The 24,281-nt window shown below is 38.8% G+C and overlaps 1 protein-coding gene across 10 annotated transcripts in view; it reads right to left on the reverse strand.

The window, feature by feature from the left end:
- The window catches only part of chd9 (chromodomain helicase DNA binding protein 9), a 243,818-nt gene that overhangs the window by 72,648 nt on the left and 146,889 nt on the right, over positions 1-24,281 (reverse strand). For all 10 annotated transcript variants that reach the window (XR_011345802.1, XR_011345801.1, XM_069901582.1 and 7 more), the window contains exons 7-13: positions 23,949-24,004; positions 19,750-19,867; positions 17,577-17,663; positions 16,871-17,008; positions 16,099-16,220; positions 2,958-3,201; positions 491-667 (exon numbers count right to left, since the gene is read on the reverse strand). Coding sequence is in view for 8 of the 10 variants with exons in the window: in XM_069901582.1 (XP_069757683.1) it covers positions 491-667; positions 2,958-3,201; positions 16,099-16,220; positions 16,871-17,008; positions 17,577-17,663; positions 19,750-19,867; positions 23,949-24,004 (942 nt within the window). In the remaining 2 variants the exon portion in view is untranslated. The remainder of the gene's footprint in view (positions 1-490; positions 668-2,957; positions 3,202-16,098; positions 16,221-16,870; positions 17,009-17,576; positions 17,664-19,749; positions 19,868-23,948; positions 24,005-24,281) is intronic.

Below are 24,281 nucleotides of genomic sequence, written 5' to 3' on the forward strand. Positions count from 1 at the left end.
TATGCTTTTGTTTTGAGTTAGAAACTTACAACCAGTTCACAAAGAAGGAAGGCTAAGAAGTATCTTCTCAGAATAATAATGATACTTTTGATCTTGACACAATTTCATCAGTATGACCCTAATAATGCAATTTGGTGGGTCTAAAACTTTAGTTCTTCTGTCATCAAGATCATACATTCAAAATTAATGAACAAATTATACAAACTGATTCAGACACCAAAGGAAATGTGCTGTGACAGCAATCAATGATTTAATAAATATATTCTGTCAGTCCTTTTCATGCATTTAAGCTATCTTTAAATGCTTTATCAATACTTATAAACAAGTAAATAAATAAACTCTAAGTATCCACTTGAATATCTTAATCTCAGAACTGGATACAAGATTTTAAAAAAGACAAAAATCCCACGGATCTAATTTGCCCCAGATCAGAGTTACGTTTGCATCGATTCAATATCATCCAAGTGTTCCACCAATATCATTAACACACCAGATTCATGATTTTCAGTCCTTCCAGTAGTTTGCAGTTTTTATTTTTCAGTCTGTGAGCCTCATCAATAATCACACAACGCCATTCAATTACGTTCAGCTCCGGACAGCCACCCAAGATCATCTCAAAAGTCGTTATCATGGCATTAAATCTGTATGTTCCTCGAACGATCCGGCCCTGGGGATTAAATGCAAAATTTTAAAATCGTGAGGAGATCTATATCCTGTTTTCACAATAAGAGTTCTCTCATACAAACTTGGCAAATTTATAATTGAATTCACCATTGGTCGAAGTAATTATATTATCTTCCTCAGGAAAGGATATTGTGACAATGAGCTCTTAAAAATAAAGGTTTGAAACCAATGAAAAGCCTTTAAAGAATTAAATTAATTGGGCATCAAATGAAAATACAGACAAATCCAAAAGGAAACACTATATGAATTTAACAATGTCCGGTCATTGTTATCTCAGTTCCAGTGTAGATTTTCTCTCTGTGATATTCACTACAGTAATTTTTTTTTCTCTCTCTCTATTCACACTGCCAGATCTGCTTAGTAGTTCCTCAATTTCTGTCCTCCATTTTACGCCTCACTCTAATTTCCCTCATAGTGAATAGTGAAGTCCTACCATGAAGGACATCTACAACAGTGGGCCTGTTTCAAAACTGCGTCAATGATGGGAATGCTTATTTGTTTGCTCCTGTAAATGATCAATAGGCCAGATCAATACGACACTGGCCAACTTTATTCGCCCAATGAACAATGAATAACTTGAATTCAAACACAGGCATCATTCTTAAGATGAGAAGGATTGCTTCAAGGCTGTGTGCTTTGCATAGATTTTCACAGCATTGTCAGTGATAGTTTGAAGATTTTGCATGTTATTAGCTTGAGGCATTGTGATGCTGTGCTAACGTGCAGCCTTTTTTTTTGCCACAGCAACAATTCACATGGCTGGCCTGTAAAGTCCTTTGATTGCAACAAAGAGAAAATTGGTTCTGTGATACTTCAAGAAAATTACATACCGATGTTAATTTATAGGGACACATTGCTATATATAGAACATAACAACACAGTACAAGCCATTTGGCCCACAAGATTGTGATGACCCATGGAAACCTACTCCATAATCTAATCCATCCCTATTTCACAGCCATAACCCTCTATTTTTATTGTATCCATGTACTAATCTATCCCTATTGTTCCAGCATCCACCAATACCTCAAGCAATACATTCCAGGCACCCACTACTCTCTGTGTAAAAAGCCTATCTCTGAATTTTCTCCTACTTACCTTAAACAAATATCCTCTGGTGTTTGCTATTGATACCCCAGGTAAAACATGCTGGCCTTATTTTTGAATGAAAAATGTGCCCAAAGACTCTCCCACACCTCCTCTCCCATTGAAAGGCTAGGTTGGGACGTCCTTGGGAAATACCCTTTCGCATTCAGGTTGAATTGGCCTCCCTTCAGAGGCCAATGGGTGTTGGTATCACCACACGGGCAGGCATCCTGAAACTAGTGGGATCACCACATGATCTCATCCTCTACATCCATTCACATTCATCGGGAGGGGCTGGAGCAGGCACACTGGGGTGTGGAATTCCTGGCAATTTGCCCAGAGGAGCCCCTCATCTTGTCTCCAGCTACTGGGGATTGGGGGTTAGCTCCACAAATGATGAAAGGCCAAGTAAATTCACCAGTGCCTCTGCACACCCAGAGCACTGATGAGCAGCAGTGGACCCAGACCTCTGCATTGTTCCTCCCAGAACCCCTGTGCATTTTCTTTAGCATAAAAGGAACCAAGGTCCTTTATATGTTCAGCTGAAACCATGATACAGGTCACAGGATACTCAGCTATGCACACAGCAATTCCGGAGAAAGAAACAGTTAATATTTCAGATTGATGACCATCCATCATAACTTTGTTTCTCTTTCCACAGATGCTGCCCAACGTGCTGATTATTTGCAGCATCTGATTTTATTTGAGATTTTGAGGACATGCAGGTTTATTTAGTTACTGAACACATCCGATTAGAAGTTAAAGGGCTGAAACAAACAAATCTCTTAAAATGAATTAATTTAAGACATGAAGATGCCTGGAACAATGAACTGTACATTCAGTGCAGTAGGATGGTTTGATGTTGAACTGTTTATAGCACTAAGCCAAACCTCAAAAAAGAATTTGTTGGTAAGATCAGGCTCACAAATCATTTGAAATATGAAAAATTAACTTTCAGCAAGGTCTTCATTTTGCCACCAAATGTTGGAAGAGAGGAATATTTTTAATAGTTTATTATTAGATATTTTCTTAGCCAGGTTTGTTTTCAATTGAAGTTCAAAAGTATTGAAATAATTCTAATGGTGATGAATCATTAAAAGTCAAATAAAACAAAAAAAAAGAATGAAAAACTTGACTCTCGAGTTAGTCTAAAAGCAACAGAATTTTTTTAGATGCAAAGATTGTACCTCTGAGTCCCGGAAGTACATTTCATACTGTTGAATCATTTGTCTACTGATCATACTGCCATGATAAACAATGACGTTCAGGTCTGTCCACGTGCGAAATTCTCTTTCCCAGTTTGCAATTGTAGACAAAGGCGCAATGATGAGAAAAGGACCGTTCAAGCCAGTGAGGGAGATTTCATCAAGAAATGTAATAGATTGGATGGTCTTGCCCAAACCCATTTCATCAGCAAGAATGCAGTTCTGCCTAAAATTGAAAAATAGTTGCATTTATTCTTGGGTCTTAAACATCATATAATATTTTCACTTTTATGTAATACGAGATATGGTGAGGTTTAAATACAAGAGAACTTTTTTCAGGTCTATATTATATACAGTGCTGTTTATTGAAAGGAATTTATTTCCTCATGTTAAATATAAGCAATGAACATTGTGGCATGGAGACTTCCAGTATTTTGAAGTAAAAGATGTTTCGAGTTTGGTGAAGATTGGTTTATGAGGGTCATTTTGAGATTTTGGAAATATTTGAATCGAGCAGTAGGATCTTAAATGAGCAAGCAGATTCAATGTGACACGACAAGCTGGATTTTACCATTATAGTGATTGTGTCTTTTTGCCATCATGTTGAAACCAACACCACTATTTAATTTTTTTGTGTGAATGCACATTTTAACACGAAAACAATGTTTAGTATGGAAATCCCAGTTACTTTCAATGCCTTATCCATCTGTCTCAGACCACAGTATTATGCAGCCTCTTCACAGAAACTAAGGGAAAACAGCTACATTAATAAAAATTTATAGTCTATTCATATAACATAAAAGTTATATAAAACATTAAGAATAAGACATTAAACATCACACTGCCACTATCTGGTTCCCCCCACCCAAAAATGAATAGCATGAATTCTATTAGACAAGTATTTCACAAAATTATAGATTTTTAAAAATATAGTTCAACTATAAATAATTCATGATATTTTAAATTCTATTTCATAGTAAGCGTAAGGCATGAGCTAAATGATTTTTTTTCTTTCTCCTGGCATTATGCGTGCAAGATCCTTGAGGTGGTATCTGATGAGCCATGTTGGCTGCAAAATCCAACCCATTAAAGCAAGATGATGAGCAAGAAACCAAGCGCAAAACAAGAATGTTAAGGCTGTTCCATTTAAAATTTGCATAATTATTTGCCAGTTACTTAAACCAGTTAATTATAATGAAGATAAAAAGGACAATGCTTCCTGAACTCTGAAAATGGAAGAATATTCACCTAACGTTTCAGTGCACATTATTTAACCTGTTTTGTTGCATTCCATGGATTAAGAATTCTTTTTGGAGAGTGCAACAATATCAGAGCCATTGTATCTTTTTTTTAGTATCTTTGACTGCACAGTCTTTAATTATTGGTTCATTGTTTTTAAACCAAATAGTCATGCTCCTTTCTGGGATCTCATTTCATCATCAGCAATTGGAAAATACTGAATCTATGGTTGCTCTATTGTGGTGCAAAATGAAGAGTCATAGTTGAGTTGAGTTCAAATGGAAAACAACAGTTTACTGTTGGATCTGCTCACTTTATAAAACCTCAGGCTCCCAGCCACCTCCACGCCACGCATAGCCGAAGGTGATGTCATTGGGCTACCTGAGATTTCCTGAGCCAGTTCGATTTCCTGGCAGGCGAGATGCCATATGCCCACACCAATACCCCTCCTCTCCCCCCCCCCCCCACAACCCCGATCCCCAGAATTGGCTTCTGGAGGCACTAACACTGGTGTCTCTGTCTACCTCCTGTGCTTGGGTGGTATCACTCATTTGCATCCTGGTGGTACTGCTACAGGCTTGTCCAGGTCTAGGTGTGCAGGTTTAAGGTGATCAATAGTGAATGTCTCTGATCTCCCACCTTTATCAGCACACAGTTGTGCCATTACGCCGCAAATGGACTTTCATAAGGCTATTGCAGGGGTGGTCCATGCGCACTTCTAAGCACAAACACAAATTCACAGCTTTTTAGCTCTCTCAGGACGAAGGATGTTGTGATGCTATGTCATGATGTGCGCACCAGGGCCAGTTTGCCAAGCTGCTCCCGCAGTTTATTTAGGACTTCACAGGGTGCTCTTCTTGTCCTCAGGTTGCTGGTAAAATTCGCCAGGCATGACGAGCAGAGCCCCTTATACCAATTCTGCTGATGATGACTGGAGATCCTCCTCGGGTGCAGTCCGTATACTAAGGAGTATCCAGGGTTGCTTATCTGCCATGACTGGTCCCAAGAGGCGGGTCATCAATGCAGTCTTTGGGTGCCTGTGGAATCTTGTCACCAGGCTGTTGGACTGCGGGTGGAAGGCTGTTGTGCGATGGAGCTGTATTCCCAACAGTCAAGATAGCGTGTCCCATAGAGAAGAGGTAAACTGCAGACTTCTGTTGGAAATGACATGGGAGGGAAGACCAAAGCGAGACAACCAAGCAGATACGAGTGCCCTGGTGGAAGACTTGGTGGAGGAATTCGACAACGGAACCACTTCTAGCAACCATGTGACACCGGGAGTGGGCCGACGATGTCGACTTGCCCGTGGTCGAAACTTCATTGCGGCAACTTGAAGGGTTGAAGCAGTGGCTTCACTTGTCGCTGCACCTTAGCCGTCTGGCAGTGCATGCACATTTTAGCTGGAGTCCATGCCAGACAAATTTGTTGAAAACTAGGCAGACCATCACGTGAATTGAGAGGTGTGCCAATCTGTGAAGTGTGACGAAAATGTGTTGTCTCCAGGCAGCTGGGATGATAGGCGAAACTGATCCGTGGACATATCACAAAGAAAAGTCTTTCTTTAGGTCCAAAGGTGATGTCCTCAAGGCGTAGATCAGTAACTGCAGTTCGGTACGCTGAAATGTCTTTGTTTTGTTGTTGCGCTTCAGCAAACACCATATAGTCAACTCTTGGCAATGGGGATCGTAATACCAGAATGCTACCACGTTACTCTTACCAGAGGTGTGCTTAATCCTTGTGGTGAATTCAGATATGTAAGAGAGGTGGCGCTGCTGTGGAGTTGACCATGGATCTGACTCTTTGCAAATCCGAATTTTAGTGGTTTGTGGTCTGTGAACACTGTGAAGTCCCTGCCCTCCAGGAAATAACAGAAATGTCGAACCACTAGGTACAGGGCCAGTAGTTCCCTATTGAAAGCGCTATATTTTGTCTCTGGGGGTCGTAGGTCCCTACTAAAGAATGCAAGAGGCTTCCAGTGTCCACTGATAGTCTGCTCCAATACTCCGCCCACTGTGGAATCTGATGTGTCCACTGTTAAAGCAGTCGGGTAGACCAGTAGGGTTGCCTTTGCCATGGTGCTTTTTGTATTTTTGAATGCTGCCATCGCCTCCTCTGTCCATTCCAGGTCTTTGGCTTCTATGGACATGAGGTCGAACAGGGGCTTCATGATCTGGGCTGCAGATGATAGAAAGCGATCACTCCTACAAACTTCTGCAGGCCTTTGACTGTGAGCAGTTTTGCAAATTTGCGGATGGCCTCCACTTTGGCTGGTAATGGGACGACATCCTGGCTGCTGATTTGATGTCCCAAAAAGTCAAATGAGGACTGCCCAAATTTGCACTTCGTGGGGTTTATTGTTAGACTGAAGTCTTATCGGCAGTGGCTGAGTAAACATAGGAGCTGCAGTTGCTCTTTGTGGGCATGGCTGGCAACGAGTATGTTGTCCAAGTACACAAAGAGAGAGTCCATTCCTCACATCATTGCATCCATAAATCGTTGGAATGTCTGTGCAGCATTCTTAAGGCCAAATGATATATGCAGAAACTCGAAGAGACCAAATGGCAGTTTTGGGTACGTCTTGTGGTTCACTGGGATCCGATGATGCCCTCGTACGAAATCAATCCGCGAATACCCTGGCTCCATAGAGATTTGTGGTTAAGTCCTGTATATGAAACACAAGGTAGCAGTCTGCTATGGTGGCATCGTTGAGCTGCCACATCCCACATGGTCTCCAGTCTCCTATAGCCTTGGGCACCAGGTGAAGAGGGGAAGCTCAAAAGCTGTTGGACCTGCAATGACCCCCATTTCCTCTGTCTTGAGGAATTCTTGTTTGGCCGTGCAGCTTATTGGGCGGTAGTCGTCGGGGTCAGGTGTGAAGTGGAGATCCATTCATCAGGATATAGGTGACGTCACGTTTAGTTGAGGCCGTGGAGAACTGTGGTGTAGCGATGTCTGGGAACTCTGCAATAACCTTGGCAAATTTATCAGTGGAGTACACCACTGAGTCCAAATGTGGGGTGGGTAGTTTGGCTTCTCCTAGGTGGAAAGATTGAAAGGTTTTCGCATCCACCAGTCTGCACTCCTTTAAATTTACCAGCAGGAAGTGAGCTCTGAGAAAGTCCGCTCAATGCAGCGGCAGAGAGACTGCAGCCAGTGTGAACCTGAAGGAGAATTTGTTGCCGCTGAACCACGAGGGTATGGCTCACGTACCATAAGTGTGGATTGTACTTTTGTTAACTGCCTTAAGAACTGGGCTCACATTCCTGGTACGGATATCATAGCTGTAAGGGGGAAGGACATTAATTTTAGCTCCTGCGTTGACTATAGCTTACGCCCAGAGAGCTCATCCCATACGTAAAACAGGTTGTCATAGTGGCCACCCACTGTAGCCATTAGTGACCAGCTCAGGCATTTCTGGAAACGCACATGGTGTTTGGCAATGGTATGCTCCAGAACCCCATTGTTGGTGATAAAAACACCAGCAGTCTATCTTTGTGACTTCTTTACTAGGGGTTGTGTGGGCTCTCGGCACTTGTGTGTGTGGAGCCTGGGCCTTTGGGTATGACACAGCACTCATTTCAGTGGGACACACACCCACTGCTTTGCACGCCACAGAACATCTGCACAGGCAGCTGTCGCTCGAGGAATCTGCAAAGTCTTCAGCAACCAACATGAGGTGGATATTCTCTGGCATTTGCTCGAAGAATATTTGCTCAAAGAGCAAGTAAGGTTTATGACCATCTGCCAGCACCAACATGTCAGTCATTAGCTCCAACGAGGCGCAGTCATCCAAGCCATCCATATGCAGGAGCCGTGCAACACACTGGTGTCAGGAGAGACTGTATGTGCAGGGAATTAGGTCTTTAAGAGCCAGATATCTGCCGTGATCTGTTGGATCATGGAGGAAGTTGACTATTCGACCTGCCATTTCTTAGTCGAGGGCGCTTACCACATGGTAGTATTTAGTTCCACTATTTGACGAATGTGAAATTGAGCCTCAGCTTGTCCAAACCACACGATTTGTCCAGAACACAGGCAGTTTGAGGGAAACTGCTGAGTTGTCCATTTTGGGTCCAAAAGCTTTTTGGCCCCGTTGGGGTCACCAATGTGGTCAGTGTATTGTGGTATGAAATAAAAAGTCATGATCGAGTTGAATTCAAACTGAAAACAACAACTTACTGTTAGACTCGCGCACTTATTAAAACGCCAGGCTCCCAGCCACCCCCGCGTCACACATAGCCAAAATAACGTAATCGCACTGCCCGAGATTTCCCAAGCCAGTTCAATTTCCTGGCAGGCGAGCCACCACAAATCTATAGCGTTTATTTCAACTGAGGTTGACAGGACTTTTGGGCAAATATTTTTTCACTGAATGATATTTACAATGTGCACAAATATTTGACTTTCAAGCATATGCAAAAACAGAGGAGTAACGTGATGGAGTAGTAGCCGGTCGGGTTGAACCAGCCCTCTCCAGAAAAAAGGAAAAAAAGTTTGGAAAAGACAAGGCTCAACGGATACAAAACTCAAGAAAGAAGATAAAGTTACAGAGAAGAACAAGAAGATGGCACCCAAGAAAGAGAAAGTAAGAACAACAGGATAAAAAGAAGAAAAATCGCCGGAGAAGAAAGAAGAAGGCCTTACCTGCACGAAGGAGCAGGGAGCTGTGGTGGTGAAGAGCAGCCCATCTCCAAGGTTGGTGAGTGCCCTGCAAAGTTGTGACCTCCCGACTAGTCTCCAAAAATGGCTCTCAGAGCCAAACAAAAGTGCGCAATCAAAGGAAAAAATGAACACTGGCGGGAGGGGGGCTCAGCCAAGGAGTGGGCAGGTGTGACACAAACAGCTGAGGGATGCCCGGCATCAGGGCGCTCAGCTGGAGGATAAAAACAATGGAGAGGAAAGGAGCAAGGAGCTGGACGAAGAAGAACGACATCAGGGTGACAGGCAACAAAACAATCAACAGCAAGAGGCCTAGCAAGAGGAGGCCAGAAAAAGACATAGAAGTAATTCACCAGGAAAAACAGAAGAGACACAGATACAAAGAAGAGAAGAAGACACAAGCACAGGTACAGACACAGAAGAAGAGTAAGTAGAAGACCACAGGGAAATAGAAGTTAAAACAGATGGACAGAATATAGATAAAGCCTTTTTTGAAGAACAAATTAGATCATTAAAAGAATGGTTATCATTAGAATTTAGTGCGATTAAAAGAAAAATGAAAAGAGCAGAAGACAAAATGCAAATGTTAGAACTGGTCATGGCAGAAATAGGGAAAAGAGTAGTAAACGTGGAGGAGTGGGAAACAGCAGTAGAATTGGAAGTAAATGATTTAAGAGAAAAATTGGAAGAAAGTGACAAAAAAATTAAAGAGACACAAGAGTTGATATCTCAGAAAATTTATATTTTGGAAAACTATAGTAGGGGAAACAACATAAAAATAGTGGGCCTGAAGGAGGATGAAGAAGGCTCAGACATGAAGGAATTTATAAAAGGATGGATTCTGAAGGTTTTGGGAACGACAGAAATGCAGGACGAAATGGAAATAGAAAGGTCACACAGAGCACTAGCGCTGAAACCACAAACACATCAAAAACCAAGATCCATCTTAGTAAAATTTTTAAGATATATGACAAGAGAAAATATATTGGAGTGAGCAAGGAACAAAGTTAGAGAAGATAATAAGCCGTTGGAATATAAGGGACAAAAAATATTTTTTTACCCAGACATAAGTTTTGAACTCTTAAAGAAAAGGAAGGAATTTAATACAGCAAAAACAATTTCATGGAAAAAAGGTTATAAATTTATGTTAAGACATCCAGCCGTATTTAAAATATTTATACCTGGGGAGCAAAACAGACTGTTCTCGGATCCGGAGGAAGCACAAGAATTCACAGAGTGTTTACAGGACAGAAGAGAAGAAGAGATGTAACAAGAAAGAAGACCGGCGATGAAGTATATATAAAGATATAAAAATAATGTATATGTAAAGAACTAAAAATGGAAAAGAGAAGGGAAGGAAGGAAGAAGGGGGAAAAAAAAGAGAGAGCTTTGTTATATGTATTAAAAAAAAGTGTTTTCTGGGGGGTGCTGGGCGGGGAGAGAATAACCGTCACTGCTAAATCAGTTGATGCTTGCGAGCAAGATCGCAAACCAAATGGAAAGGGGAGTTGTGGTTGCCCGGCAAGAGAGAAGGGGGTTAAGGTGTTATTGGGTGTGGGAATTGTTGGAGTATTTTATGTTTTAAATGTGTTGTCATACATCGAGTTTAAAAAGGGAAAACTAAAAGATAAAAAGGGGGAAAAGGGGGATGGAGGTGGCAAGGAGGCAGAAAAAAGATATAAACAAGATAGAAGATGGCCACGTTGAACTATATGACTATAAACATTAATGGAATACATAACCAAATTAAAAGGAAGAGGCTACTAAATTTACTGAAAAAAGAAAAAAATAGATATAGCATTTGTGCAAGAAACGCACCTAACTGAAGTGGAACATAACAAATTAAAGAGAGACTGGGTAGGACACGTAACGGCAGCATCATGTAATTCAAAAGCTAGAGGTGTAGCCATATTAGTTAAGAAAAATGTACCAATTAAGATAGAGGAGGAAATAATAGATCCAGCAGGGAGGTATGTAATGATAAAGTGTCAGATATATTCAGAATTTGCTCAATATATATGCACCTAACGATGAGGATCAGAAGTTTATGCAGGATATTTTTTTTGAAGATTGCAGACACACAAGGAAATATATTGATAGGAAGGGATTTTAACCATAATTTGGATCCATTGTTGGATAAAACTAGACAAAAGACAAGCAAAAAGAATAAAGTAGTCAAATTTATGGTTAAATCAATACAGGAAATGAAACGTATGGATATATGGAGGAGGCAGCATCCTAAAGAGAAGGAATATTCATATTATTTGAATAGGCATAAAACATACTCAAGGATTGATATGTTTTTGTTGTCGGCCCATATTCAAGGAAGAGTTAGGAAAACTGAGAATAAAGCTAGACTACTTTCAGATCATTCACCCCTGTTATTAGCAATAGAACTGGAGGACATCCCACCAAGACGATATAGATGGAGATTAAACTCCATGCTACTTAAAAGGGAGGAATTTAGAGAGTTTATTGAATGCCAAATTAAAACATATCTTGAAATAAACACAGAATCGGTGAAAGATAAATTTATACTATGGGACACAATGAAAGCTTACATTAGAGGACAGATAATAAGTTATGTAACTAAGATGAAAAAGGATTACAATCAGGAAATAGAGCAGTGAGAAAGGGAGATAGCATGTATAGAAAAGGAACTAGTGAAAAGGGACAATATAAAGAAAAAGAGAGAATTGATGGACAAAAAAAAATACAAAACATTACAAACATACAAGATGGAGAAAAACATAATGAAAACAAAGCAAAAGTATTACTAATTGGGAGAAAAAACACATAAAATATTGGCCTGGCGACTTAAAACAGAAAAAAGAACTGTATTGGCATCAAGGAAAAAGGACAAACAAATCACATATAACCCAACAAAAATTAATGAAAATTTTAAGGAATTTTATTAACAATTATACCAAACTGAAAATGAGGGGAAAGATGATAAAATAGAAGAATTTTTAGCTAAAATTGAACTGCCGAAATTGCAAGATGAACAAAACAAACTGATAAAAACATTTGAAATAGAGGAAGTACAGGATATATTAAAAAGGTTGCTGAACAATAAAACACCAGGAGACGATCGATTTCCAATAGAATTTTATAAAACATTTAAAGAGTTATTAATTCCTCCTCTCCTGGAAGTAATGAATCAGGTAAAAGAAACACAAAACTTTCCAGACTCATGTAAGACTCAATAATTACAGTAATACCAAAGACAGGGAAGGATCAATTAACACCAGCATCATATAGACCAATATTTCTACTTAATTCAGATTATAAGATAATAGCAAAATTATTAGCAAACAGATTGGCTGACTGTGTACCAAAAATAGTTAAACAAGATCAAACTGGATTTATTAAGAAAAGACGAACAGCGGATAATGTCTTTAAACTTATTAATCTAATTCATGCAGCTCAAGGAAATAAGAAACCAACGGTGGCCATTGCCTTAGATGCAGAAAAATGCCTTGACAGGGTAGAGTGGAACTACTTATTTAAGGTATTACAGAAGTTCAATCTGCCAGAAAAATATATTAATTGGATTAAAGCATTATATAATGGACCATTGGCAAAGGTAGTAGTAATGGATATGTATCGAACCAATTCAAATTAAGTAGATCAACTAGGCAGGGATGTCCATTATCCCCCTCACTGTTCGCCTTAGCAATAGAACCATTGCCAGAGCTGATAAGAATAGAAAACAAAATAAAAGGGATAAAAATAAAGGAGGAGTATAAAATCAGTTTATTTGCAGATGACATCATAGTATACCTAACACAACCACAGATATCAATAAAAGAATTACATAAGAAATTGAAGGAATATGGAGCAAAATCAGGGTACAACGTCAACGCAAATAAAAGTGAAGTGACGCCAATGAGTAATGCAGATTACACAGAACTTAAAAAAGAATCACCATTTAAATGGCAAGCACAAGCAATTTGATACCTAGGAATAAGGTTAGACAATAACTTAAGCCACTTCTACAAACAAAATTATCAGCCACTAATAAAAAAAGTGCAGGAGGACTTAGAACATTGGAAAGAATTACCGCTAACGTTGATAGGGAGGGTGAACAGCATTAAAATGAATGTGTTTCCAAGGATACATTACTTATTTCAAATGTTACCAATTCCCTTAACAGAGAAATTCTTTAATGAGCTAAAGAAAATAATAAGGAAATTCTTGTGGAAAGGGGGGGAAAAAAAAATCGAGGATAGCGTTAAATAAATTAACAGAGAGGTATAACCAATGTGACTTGCAGATACCAAACTTTAAAAATTATTACAGAGCAGCACAATTAAGATATTTACCAGATTTTTACCAGACAAGGGAAAAACCAGACTGGACCGGTATACTGGTATATCCTGTACTTCCTCTATTTCAAATGAACTAGATAAAATAGGGGAGAAGGTACCGGAACATATATTTTATAAGTGGGATGAAAAGTTGGTGTAATATAAAAGCTCACCAGTATTGTATCATTTACTTAATATATGGAAGACGATCCACTTAGAAAGGAAAAAAACGAATTACGAAATACCAAAATTGTTATTGACACAAAATCCATGAATCCCTTTCACAATAGATAACCTTTCCTTTAGAGAATGGGAGAGAAAAGGAATCAAGAGAATAGAAAATTTTTGGGGGGGGGGAAATAATTTATTAACATTTGAACAGTTGAAGGACAAATATGGAATAACTCACAGTTCTTTCTTTCTTTGGCTTGGCTTCGCGGACGAAGATTTATGGAGGGGGTAAAAAGTCCACGTCAGCTGCAGGCTCGTTTGTGGCTGACCAGTCCGATGCGGGACAGGCAGACACGATTGCAGCGGTTGCAAGGGAAAATTGGTTGGTTGGGGTTGGGTGTTGGGTTTTTCCTCCTTTGCCTTTTGTCAGTGAGGTGGGCTCTGCGGTCTTCTTCAAAGGAGGCTGCTGCCCGCCAAACTGTGAGGCGCCAAGATGCACGGTTTGAGGCGTTATCAGCCCACTGGCGGTGGTCAATGTGGCAGGCACCAAGAGATTTCTTTAGGCAGTCCTTGTACCTTTTCTTTGGTGCACCTCTGTCACGGTGGCCAGTGGAGAGCTCGCCATATAATACGATCTTGGGAAGGCGATGGTCCTCCATTCTGGAGACGTGACCCATCCAGCGCAGCTGGATCTTCAGCAGCGTGGACTCGATGCTGTCGACCTCTGCCATCTCGAGTACCTCGACGTTAGGGGTGTGAGCGCTCCAATGGATGTTGAGGATGGAGCGGAGACAACGCTGGTGGAAGCGTTCTAGGAGCCGTAGGTGGTGCCGGTAGAGGACCCATGATTCGGAGCCGAACAGGAGTGTGGGTATGACAACGGCTCTGTATACGCTTATCTTTGTGAGGTTTTTCAGTTGGTTGTTTTTCCAGACTCTTTTGTGTAGTCTTCCAAAGGCGCTATTTGCCTTGGCGAGTCTGTTGTCTATCTCATTGAAACTCATTGAAACAATGAAACTCACAGTTACAGTGTTTGCATACCATCAACTGAAAGCTTATTTAAAGAATAAATTGGGAAAAAGATTGAGATTACCAGAAGGAAGCGGCTTTGAATATGTGATTATAGATACAATGATAATTAAAAGATTTATAACAAATACGTATATTAAGCTGCAAGGTAATGAAAATGAGGAAATAAACTATAAACCTAAACAAAAGTGGGAAAAGGATTTAAACATAAAGATAAAGAATGAAGCATGGGAAAAGTTATGTTCTGGAACTATGAAGAATACAATAAACACAAGGTTACGCATGATACAGAATAATTGGTTACACAGGTTATATATAACTCCTCAAAAATTAAAAGAATGGGATCGAAGATTATCAGATATGTGTTTTCGCAGTAAGAAGGAAATGGGAACAACAATACATGCAATTTGGGCATGTACAAAAGTGAATAAGTTTTGGGAAGAACTAAATCAGATAATAAATAAAATCACAAAAAATAACATACCAAAAAATCCAGAGATCTTTCTTTTAAGTAACATAAGAAATAAAGAATTAGGCCTAAAAATGGATAAAGCGCAAAAAAAAGATTTATTTTGATAACCTTAGCAGTACCAAAAAAATGTATAATGTCAACTTGGAAAATGGAAGAGAGTCTGAGAATATAGCAATGGTACATGGAAATGAATAAATGTATTCCATTGGAAAAAAAATAACATACAATTTAAAAAATAAAAGTCACATTGTTCAAACAAATTCGGGAACCATACATGGAAAATAACAGAGAGCTTGCCTCGGACCTCCATACCCTAAAATGATAAGAAGACAAAACTATTTGATTTAGTGTATAAAAGCAGATGATACATTTTTCTGGTTTGTTTTTCCTTTGTGTGAAGACATTGTTTTATGGTTTTATTGTATTGTATATGTTGAATATTTAGTGGTTTTGGAGGGGGGTGGGAAGGGAGGGAAAAATGGGGGAAAATGCCATTGTGTATATTTAATGGTTTAGTGTGAAAAATAATAAATTATTTAAAAAAAGCATATTCAATAACAAAAGTGTAGTGATTCAATATGATAATTAACAGTCTGCACGAGACCAGAGCAGGAGCAATTCCAATGAGAAAATCTTGTTGTTACAAATTAAAATAATTATACAACAGCATAGTGGTTGATAACTGAACTAACAGCTGGAGTTTGGACTACTGATGTGCAGACACAAATTTAATTCCCACCATGGTAGCCAAGAACTCAAATTCAAGAAATTAAATTATTTTAGAATTAAAAAAGGCTTGCCTCATTAGAAGTAAACATGAACCCCAATTTGTTGTTAAAAAAAATCCATTTCTTTCACTCATGACCTTCAAGGAATGTAATTTATAATCTTTAATCAGTTTAATGAACAAACAAGTCCAGACTAAACAATGTGGTTGTCTCTTTAACAGTCTCCTAAATTCAAGAATGGACAATAAATGCTAACATTATCAAGCATCCAGATCCCACAAAAAAAATCTATCTATTCCAATATTAAGCTTAACTAACTAGATGGTTTTTTTTGTAGTTTTTTCTCTTTTTCTTTTCTTTATATCAATCAGCATGTATTTAATTACGTTTTATAACAATGTGATATATGTTCTTTATTGTTTGTTATATATGTGTTGATTTTAAATAAAATATTCAAAAAAAATCACAGCTTTAGACACAATTACAAGATCACATTCCTCAGATTATGAACCTACCTGTTATACCAGTTGAACAAAAGCCAATTAACTCCTTCCAACTGGTACTCCCTTAGCTCATTACCAATCTTGTATTCTCTGGATTTTTCAAGTTTCTTCCAAACAATGGGAGGAGGTCGCTCCTTTGTTAAGTTGAGTATCAAAATAAAGCAAAAGTAACAAAAAGGATGAGCATCAATAAGAAAAACTCTTAAGGTCACTATTTAGTATTACCTTTTCTATTAGTACCCCAATGTTTTTAAGAATTATATAATTTACTGTTAAAATTTGGAATAAAAAAGCTCAGTTATATCCAAATACTGAAACACGAAGGTCTGCACACTGTGGTTGTAGTTAAAACACGGAAATGGTGGAGGAACTCAAATGGTCTTGCAGTATCGTGACACAATGAGATCGACTAAGTTCATCCTCGATATTCAAATATCTAATCAAAAGGGCAACTCAAAACTTTGTGCACTTATTTGATTTTAACTGTTGCATATGCTTTTAAAGATTCACTACACATTTGAGTAAGTGGTACTACCTCCCATTCTGGGAACTATTAAGTATTTTACACACTCCTCAGTCTTTACACTAAATCCTCAACCTCCAGAATCTTACCACACATTTGACATATAACTGAGATTTTGCATGCAATACTGGAATTATTTCGAATCTTTAAAAGAATAATGAGCAGTACAAGGGGGAATACAAAGTTTCAGCAAGGTTTTCGACATTAAAATTTTTAGCATTTAGTAAACAGCATTATAGTCGCATTTTTTTTAAAACTTACCACGCGCTTTAGGGAAGGCTTTGCTTGTTGCAGTCGTTCAAATTCCTCAATCTTTGCTTGATCTACATCTTCTCTAAGCTCCCAGGTACTATCCTCATATGGCAGTGAGCACCATTTAACCAAATAGTAAACAACAGCCTGCATTAAAGTAAGAATGTGCTCAGAAAGTTTATCCGCTTACGATGTTAGAGTATACTGAGAAATCCATTAATTACTTAAGCTCATTCTGAACAATACAATTCCAATTCCACTGTAAAGAAATTGAGTTGCAAATAGAATATACTAAATTCTGCTGCTATAGGAACATAGAACATTACAGCAGAGTAAAGGCCTTCAAGCCCCTGATGAGATGTGCCAACCTCTGTAAACTTACTCCACAACAATCAAATTTTTTCCCTAACTCACACTCATAACCCTCTCTTTTACTTAATTACATTCAAATTAATTTTTTGTCCAATCTACATTCTAATTTTCAACTAATTCCAAGTGCAGGAGACTCCCTTTAAATGGGAAAAAAAATCTTGATCTGCCATGGTGTTTGCAGGCAAAATGACTACATTCATTTTACTATAGTACTACATGGTACTATTTCAGCAAACAGATACCTGGTATCAGTAAAAATCAGTAACTTTCATGCAAGATTAGAGAATTGCCATGATACTAAGCATGATTTTCTATGAAATGATCAATAAGATTACACTGTTACCTCGCCTGTGTCTGTGTCCTCACAACACGAGTGCTCCAAAATTCTATCTACTTCAACATAGTCCGGATTAAATGGCTCGTCGTCCATCTGTTAATAGTTTTATGATGGAAGCAAAAAAGGTAGCTCAGAAATGATGTACTTAATATTAAGTATGAAACATAATTAGCTTTCTTCCCACATTTTTAATCTATTAGACACAATTACATACAGACTACTTTTTGCTCTACTGTATACATCTTACAAATTACCAATAACTAGAATTAACAATATTAAGTTGAAGTTGCTCAGTCGAAAAGATATCCTGGTCAAAAAATGCTAAGGTTTGTAAGGTGAAGGGATGAGGTCCTTGATAACATGGTAAGAAATATTTTAATGGAATGTACCACTGTAACTGGACTGAGATACAGGGCTGAGAATAGTGACAGGGTGAAAGGCTACATTGACATATTTCCATAACTCTCCACACAGCCTGTACATTCTTGCTCTAAAGATTCTTCACATGTAGTTGCACCACATTGACATCGGAATGCTGCGCTGTGCCACTCCACCAAAATGTCTTTTGTTGCTCACAGTAATATCTGCTGAGCTCATGAATAGCATGAGGGTCCTTACCTCTAATGACGTCCAGGTATGCAATGGTTTCTGTCCAAAACAATGGGTGAGGTGCCACCCCCCCTCAGTGACCTCCAGCATAGTTTTCCCAAGTGCTTTGGACTTGCATACAGTCTGCATGCATTTTTTTTTATTTAGAGATACAGCACGGTAACAGACCCTCCTGACCTACAAGACCGCACAGTCCAAATACATCCATGTGATCAATTAACCCAACTCTGTTCATTTGTGGAGAGTGGGAGGAAATCAGAGCACACAAAGTAAATCCACAAGGACACAAAGAAAAAGTGCAAGTTCTTTACATCAGTGCCAGATTAGAACGTGGGTGCAAGAACACTGGTGCAGGAAAAGCATTGTGCCTAAGCAAACCGTTGGAACGGGTCTTCATAGCTACAAATCCACCAGCTGGAACTTTCCAAGCTTGTTCCAGGTGGAAAATGACCAGTGACATATTCCAAGTTGACCTGCTCTCAATTTGCTTCTGATAAAGATAATGAGAATGAGTTTCAGCGTCTCCTTCCAGTTTTTCCCAAAATTAGGGAGCCTGAGTAGATACAAAGGTTTTCTAAGTTTGAAATGCAGGGTTGAGTGGATAGATGTGTGCCCAAAAGGGCAGCTCTATTGAAATGGGCAGGGTTGATTTGCAGAGAACTTTAAAGAGATCAGAAATTCTGGGTCCAGTGAAGGATGAGCTTTCCCTTCCTGAAGTCAACAATCACCTCCTTAGTTTTGATGACATATGTATATGTTAAGTCAGTTGTTTTTTGCATGGCCAATCAGTGATAATTCTGCCTCATCTGAGGTGAAAGAATCTCAGGGTTGTTTGTGATGTCAGGTATGTACTTTGACAATAAAACTGAAATCTAAACATTTGCACCCTCCACCAATGGTGTTTCAATGTGGACCATTTTCAAAGTGCACTGTCTTTTTTCATCTTGGTCAGCTCTATCACTCAAGGGAAGAACAAGGACAGTGGGTTTTGGAAATGCTAACATCACCACTTGCAGGTTCATTTCCAAGTTGCAGACTATGCTGAATTGGAAAAATATTCCTAATCTTTTCTTATCTTTGGGCCTAAATCCTTGAGCATCCTACCGAACAGCACTGTGGACCACCTTCACCCGAAGGACTGTAGTGGTTCTAGAAGCTGACTATTGTCATAGTTGGTGTTTTTAATCTCCCTAATGTTGATTGGGACTGCCATTGTGCTGTCAGAAATAATTAACAGGAATATGATCCATCTGTTAAAGAAATATAATGAAGCCCTGAAAGAAAAAATGATTCAAATCAATGAAGCCTTGCTACATCCAGTTTGAAGCATCCAACACTCTGAATCAAGAGTAGCTCACTAATGTGGACACTAGGGAGAGAGTCAGAAGGCTTACTGGTACTTTGGTCAAGTCCAAACATCATTCTAGATATGGAGCATTTTTTGGCACCTTGTACAATGAACCGAGATATGTGTTTACATACCAAGATGAAAATTTATCATGGCGAGGGAAATGGGAAGAAGACAATATATCCACAACCAATTTTACTCCAGAAAAATTATGAAACTCACCGCTGCAAAGAAATGGCCTCTCTGTGCCTGTTTAACCTTAAAGCGTTTCACTTTCTGATGTATTCTTTTATCTTTCATCAACTGTGCTTCTGTGGCCCATTCACAATGTAGATATGAACTATAAATGGTAATATGAAAAATTAATATCAAAAATAATTTCACCTATTAGTTTAGTCATTGGTTCTGGTTTTACCACTCATCCATTAAAACAAACGTTATTGACAAAGCAATGAACCATAAAGTTAAATACCAACATCTACTCTATTTTTTATAACCAGAGCATTTCATTTAAAAGGAGTATTTGCATCTCATGTGATGTTCAGCACTTATTTATACCAAAAATAACTCAGGAGCAAATTAAACTATATTTCTCCAGGGTGTACTGCATAAACTTTATAAAGCAACTCTGAAGTGAGATGTTGTTCCTTTCATAAAGCTATCAATCCCATGGCCTTTTCACATGAACTAGCAAAATTCCTTGGGCAAAAATATCAGGCAGCATCCATAGAGAGAAATGGTCAATCAATGTTTTGGGTTGGGACCCTTGGTCGAGACTGACCCATTGAATCCCTTCAGCTCCTCATTGTTTGTTCCTGGATTCCAGCATCTGGAGTTCTTGTCAGATTGCGTGGAAACAGGTACTTCAGCCCAACCTACCTATGTCCCACATTGGGTTTCTCTTTTTTTTTCAGTAAGATTTTATTTCAGCAAAATTTTATTTCATTAATTCCCCTTTGGAAATTATTAATGAAATTGTCTACCACTCCTTCACTGAGTCCATTTCAGCTCATATCTTACTGCTGAACAATTTCAGAAACATTATTTTTCAATCTAATTTTTTATGTAATCTTTCGGTTGTGGAAAAACTTAGAAATAAAGATTGTGAGATCAATATTAACCAAAACCTGACTATTTATTATTTATTAAATTTTGTTAAATTAGTAATTCAATTCCAGTGAATTCAGAGAGGTCGCAGCTGTGGTTTGGCAAGTGGCAAGGTTGTGAAAATAAAAAAAGTTGAAAGTTCAAGTTCCTCTCCAGAGGCCTAAATACGAAATCAAAGACTGAAAATCTAATGCAATAGTAATGGATTGCTCGACAAAATTTCAGATGATACCTGAAACCAGGACCCATCCGCTCTCCCAGCTGAATATGAAAGATTTAAAGTCACTACTTTCAAGAAGAGCAAACAAATTAATCCCCAGTATCCTGCGCAATATTTTTCTTTGCAGCAACATGTGATGAAGTGTTGAAAGGCTGGTGTTGAAGCATATCAGCTCCTGCCTGAGTAGTGACATGGATCTGTTCCAATTCATCTGACATACCAACAGATCTATGGTTGATGCCAGTTCACTGGCTTTACACAAAGCCCCTGAACACCAGGGCAGCGAAGACGCATAAATCAGAATGCTCTTTATCAACAACAGTTCAGCATTCAAAACGATCATAGCATCATGCTCCAAGACCTAGGACTCAACACCACACTGTAATTGGATCCTGGATTTACTCACCTCCAGACCACAATCAGTGAGGATTAGTAAGAACATCTTCCCCACAATCTCCACCAGTACCAGAGCACCTTAGGACTGAGTTCTTAGCCCCCTGCTCTACTCGCTACACCTCTGACTGTGTGGCTTGGCATGACAACAACACCATCTATAAATTCACTAATGATACCATGGTAGTAGGTTGTACAAAAAGGGACAATGTGTCAGCCTAAAGGAAGGAAATTGAAAACTTGGCTGAATGGTGTTCTAACAAGAAGCTCACACTTAATGACAGCAAAACCAAGGAGCTAATTGTGGACTTTAGAACCAGATGTGTACGATCCAGTGATCATTGGGGAATCAGAGGTGGAGAGGGTAAGCAAATTTAAATTCATGGGAATCTCTATCTTGGAAGACCTTTCCTGGACCCAACACAATGTCTTTGTGAAGAAGGCACATCAGCACCTCTACTTCCTCATGAATTTGGAATGACTCTGGAAACTTTGGCATATTTCTTCAGATGTGTATTGGAGAGAGTGCTAACATGATATGGGGCCACCAATATTTCTGAATGGAAAGCCCTGCAAATTATAGAGGACACAGCCCAATCTTTCTTTGGCTTGGCTTCGCGGACGAAGATTTATGGAGGGGGTAAAAAGTCCACGTCAGCTGCAGGCTCGTTTGTGGCTGACAAGTCCGATGCGGGACAGGCAGACACGATTGCAGCGGTTGCAGGGGAAAATTGGTTGGTTGGGGTTGGGTGTTGGGTTTTTCCTCCTTTGCCTTTTGTCAGTGAGGTGGGCTCTGCGGTCTTCTTCAAAGGAGGTTGCTGCCCGCCAAACTGTGAGGCGCCAAGATGCACGGTTTGAGGCGTTATCAGCCCACTGGCGGTGGTCAATGTGGCAGGCACCAAGAGATTTCTTTAGGCAGTCCTTGTACCTTTTCTTTGGTGCACCTCTGTCACGGTGGCCAGTGGAGAGCTCGCCATATAACACGATCTTGGGAAGGCGATGGTCCTCCATTCTGGAGACGTGACCCATCCAGCGCAGCTGGATCTTCAGCAGCGTGGACTCGATGCTGTCCAATACATCACAGGCAAAATACAGCCCAATACTGAGAAAATCTACATGGAACATTGCCATCAGAGAGCAGCAGCAATCATGGATCCACACCACCCAGAGCATGCCCTGTTCTTGCTGCTGCCATCAAGATACAAGTATAGTTGCCACAAGACATGTACCACCAGGTTCAAGAACAGTTACTACCTCTTCGCCATCAGACTCTTAAACATTTACAGACTCTTACTTTGCACATTATTTATTACAAATGGATTTTTATTTTTTTATCTGTATTACACAGTTACATTTCTCTCTTTTGTGTACCCATCTTTTCTTGAGTACAGTTTTTTTAGTGACCAAATTTTGCCTGGCCCACATAAAAAACGTATCTCAGGATACAAATGGATATTTATTTTTTTATCTGTATTACACAGTTACATTTCTCTCTTTTGTGTACCCATCTTTTCTTGAGTACAGTTTTTTTAGTGACCAAATTTTGCCTGGCCCACATAAAAAACGTATCTCAGGATACAAATGGATATTTATTTTTTTATCTGTATTACACAGTTACATTTCTCTCTTTTGTGTACCCATCTTTTCTTGAGTACAGTTTTTTTAGTGACCAAATTTTGCCTGGCCCACATAAAAAACGTATCTCAGGATACAAATGGATATTTATTTTTTTTATCTGTATTACACAGTTACATTTCTCTCTTTTGTGTACCCATCTTTTCTTGAGTACAGTTTTTTTAGTGACCAATGAGTAGAAATTTTGCCTGGCCCACATAAAAAAAGTATCTCAGGGTTGTATGTAATGTACTCTGACAATAAAACTGAAATTTGAACATCACAAAACAAATTATCTGAACATTTTCACTTTGCTATTCACCACAGCTTGCTGTGTACAAGTTTTCTGCCATTTGTCACCACCTTGACTGCACTTTAAAAAGCACTTCACGGAAGGTCCTCAGGATCATCCTTGTGTTGAAAGTGATATGCAAGTAACTGTACAAATGCAATTATTTTTCTTTCATCATCTGGTACTTAGCACACTTCTTGGACCCAGTATTCTTACCTGGACCATTTTGTCATCATTGAGTCCAGGCAAATCTGAAATGAACTATCTAAATATCTTCACTTTAACAACAATAACATCAAACTCACTGATGTGACCACAAAATCCAATTATATTTTCCATCATTAAATTACAATCAGTTCCAGACTTTATATTCTGTCTGTTACATTTTGCTAATCACCTACATTGTCTTTTCCAATTAAAATAATGGGTTAGAAGATCAGTCACATATTTCCTCTATTTCCATTCAATATCTCGACATAATGCAAAAACATCTCAAAGTACCTGAGAATACAATTTGTTCTCCCAAAGGAAACCATAGTATGGATAGGCATTTTATTTCTGGAATAAAGCCATCTACCTCTTCATTATCCAATTTATTTTTCCCCATATGTATTTTGCAATAAAAATCCATTCACATACAAGATGAACACACATAAGTTTTTACCCAGATTCTTCTCAATTAGCTGAAATATATGCAAAGTTTGTGGTTGTGAAAATACCAAGATCAAGCTGAATGTTGAACAAGCTGAATTTTACTCTCTGGAAGATCAAAAGTTTTTTAAAAAAATTACTTACTAGTTTTTGTACTTAACAAAAAATTCTTCAACATCAGCCATACGTCCATTGGCCACCTAAACAAAGAAAATGTTCATTAATAACTAAATGCAGATGATCTCTGCATTGCCGCCATTCACATTGTGGAAATTTGCCAATTTAGCTAAATATTTGGGATACATAATATCTTCACTCTCACAGAATTTGCGTAGAAATAAAGTAAATGAATTAATGCAAATTTTCTTTAAACCCACACATCAAAAACATGAACAGACATTGCAATTTCACATTAAGGAAAATCACAATATGAAGTTTTCCCAGAATGCAACTCACCCCCTACTCCTGTAACATGAG

The sequence above is a fragment of the Narcine bancroftii genome, chromosome 10, assembly GCF_036971445.1.
Source record: "Narcine bancroftii isolate sNarBan1 chromosome 10, sNarBan1.hap1, whole genome shotgun sequence".
Taxonomy (NCBI): Eukaryota; Metazoa; Chordata; class Chondrichthyes; order Torpediniformes; family Narcinidae; genus Narcine; species Narcine bancroftii.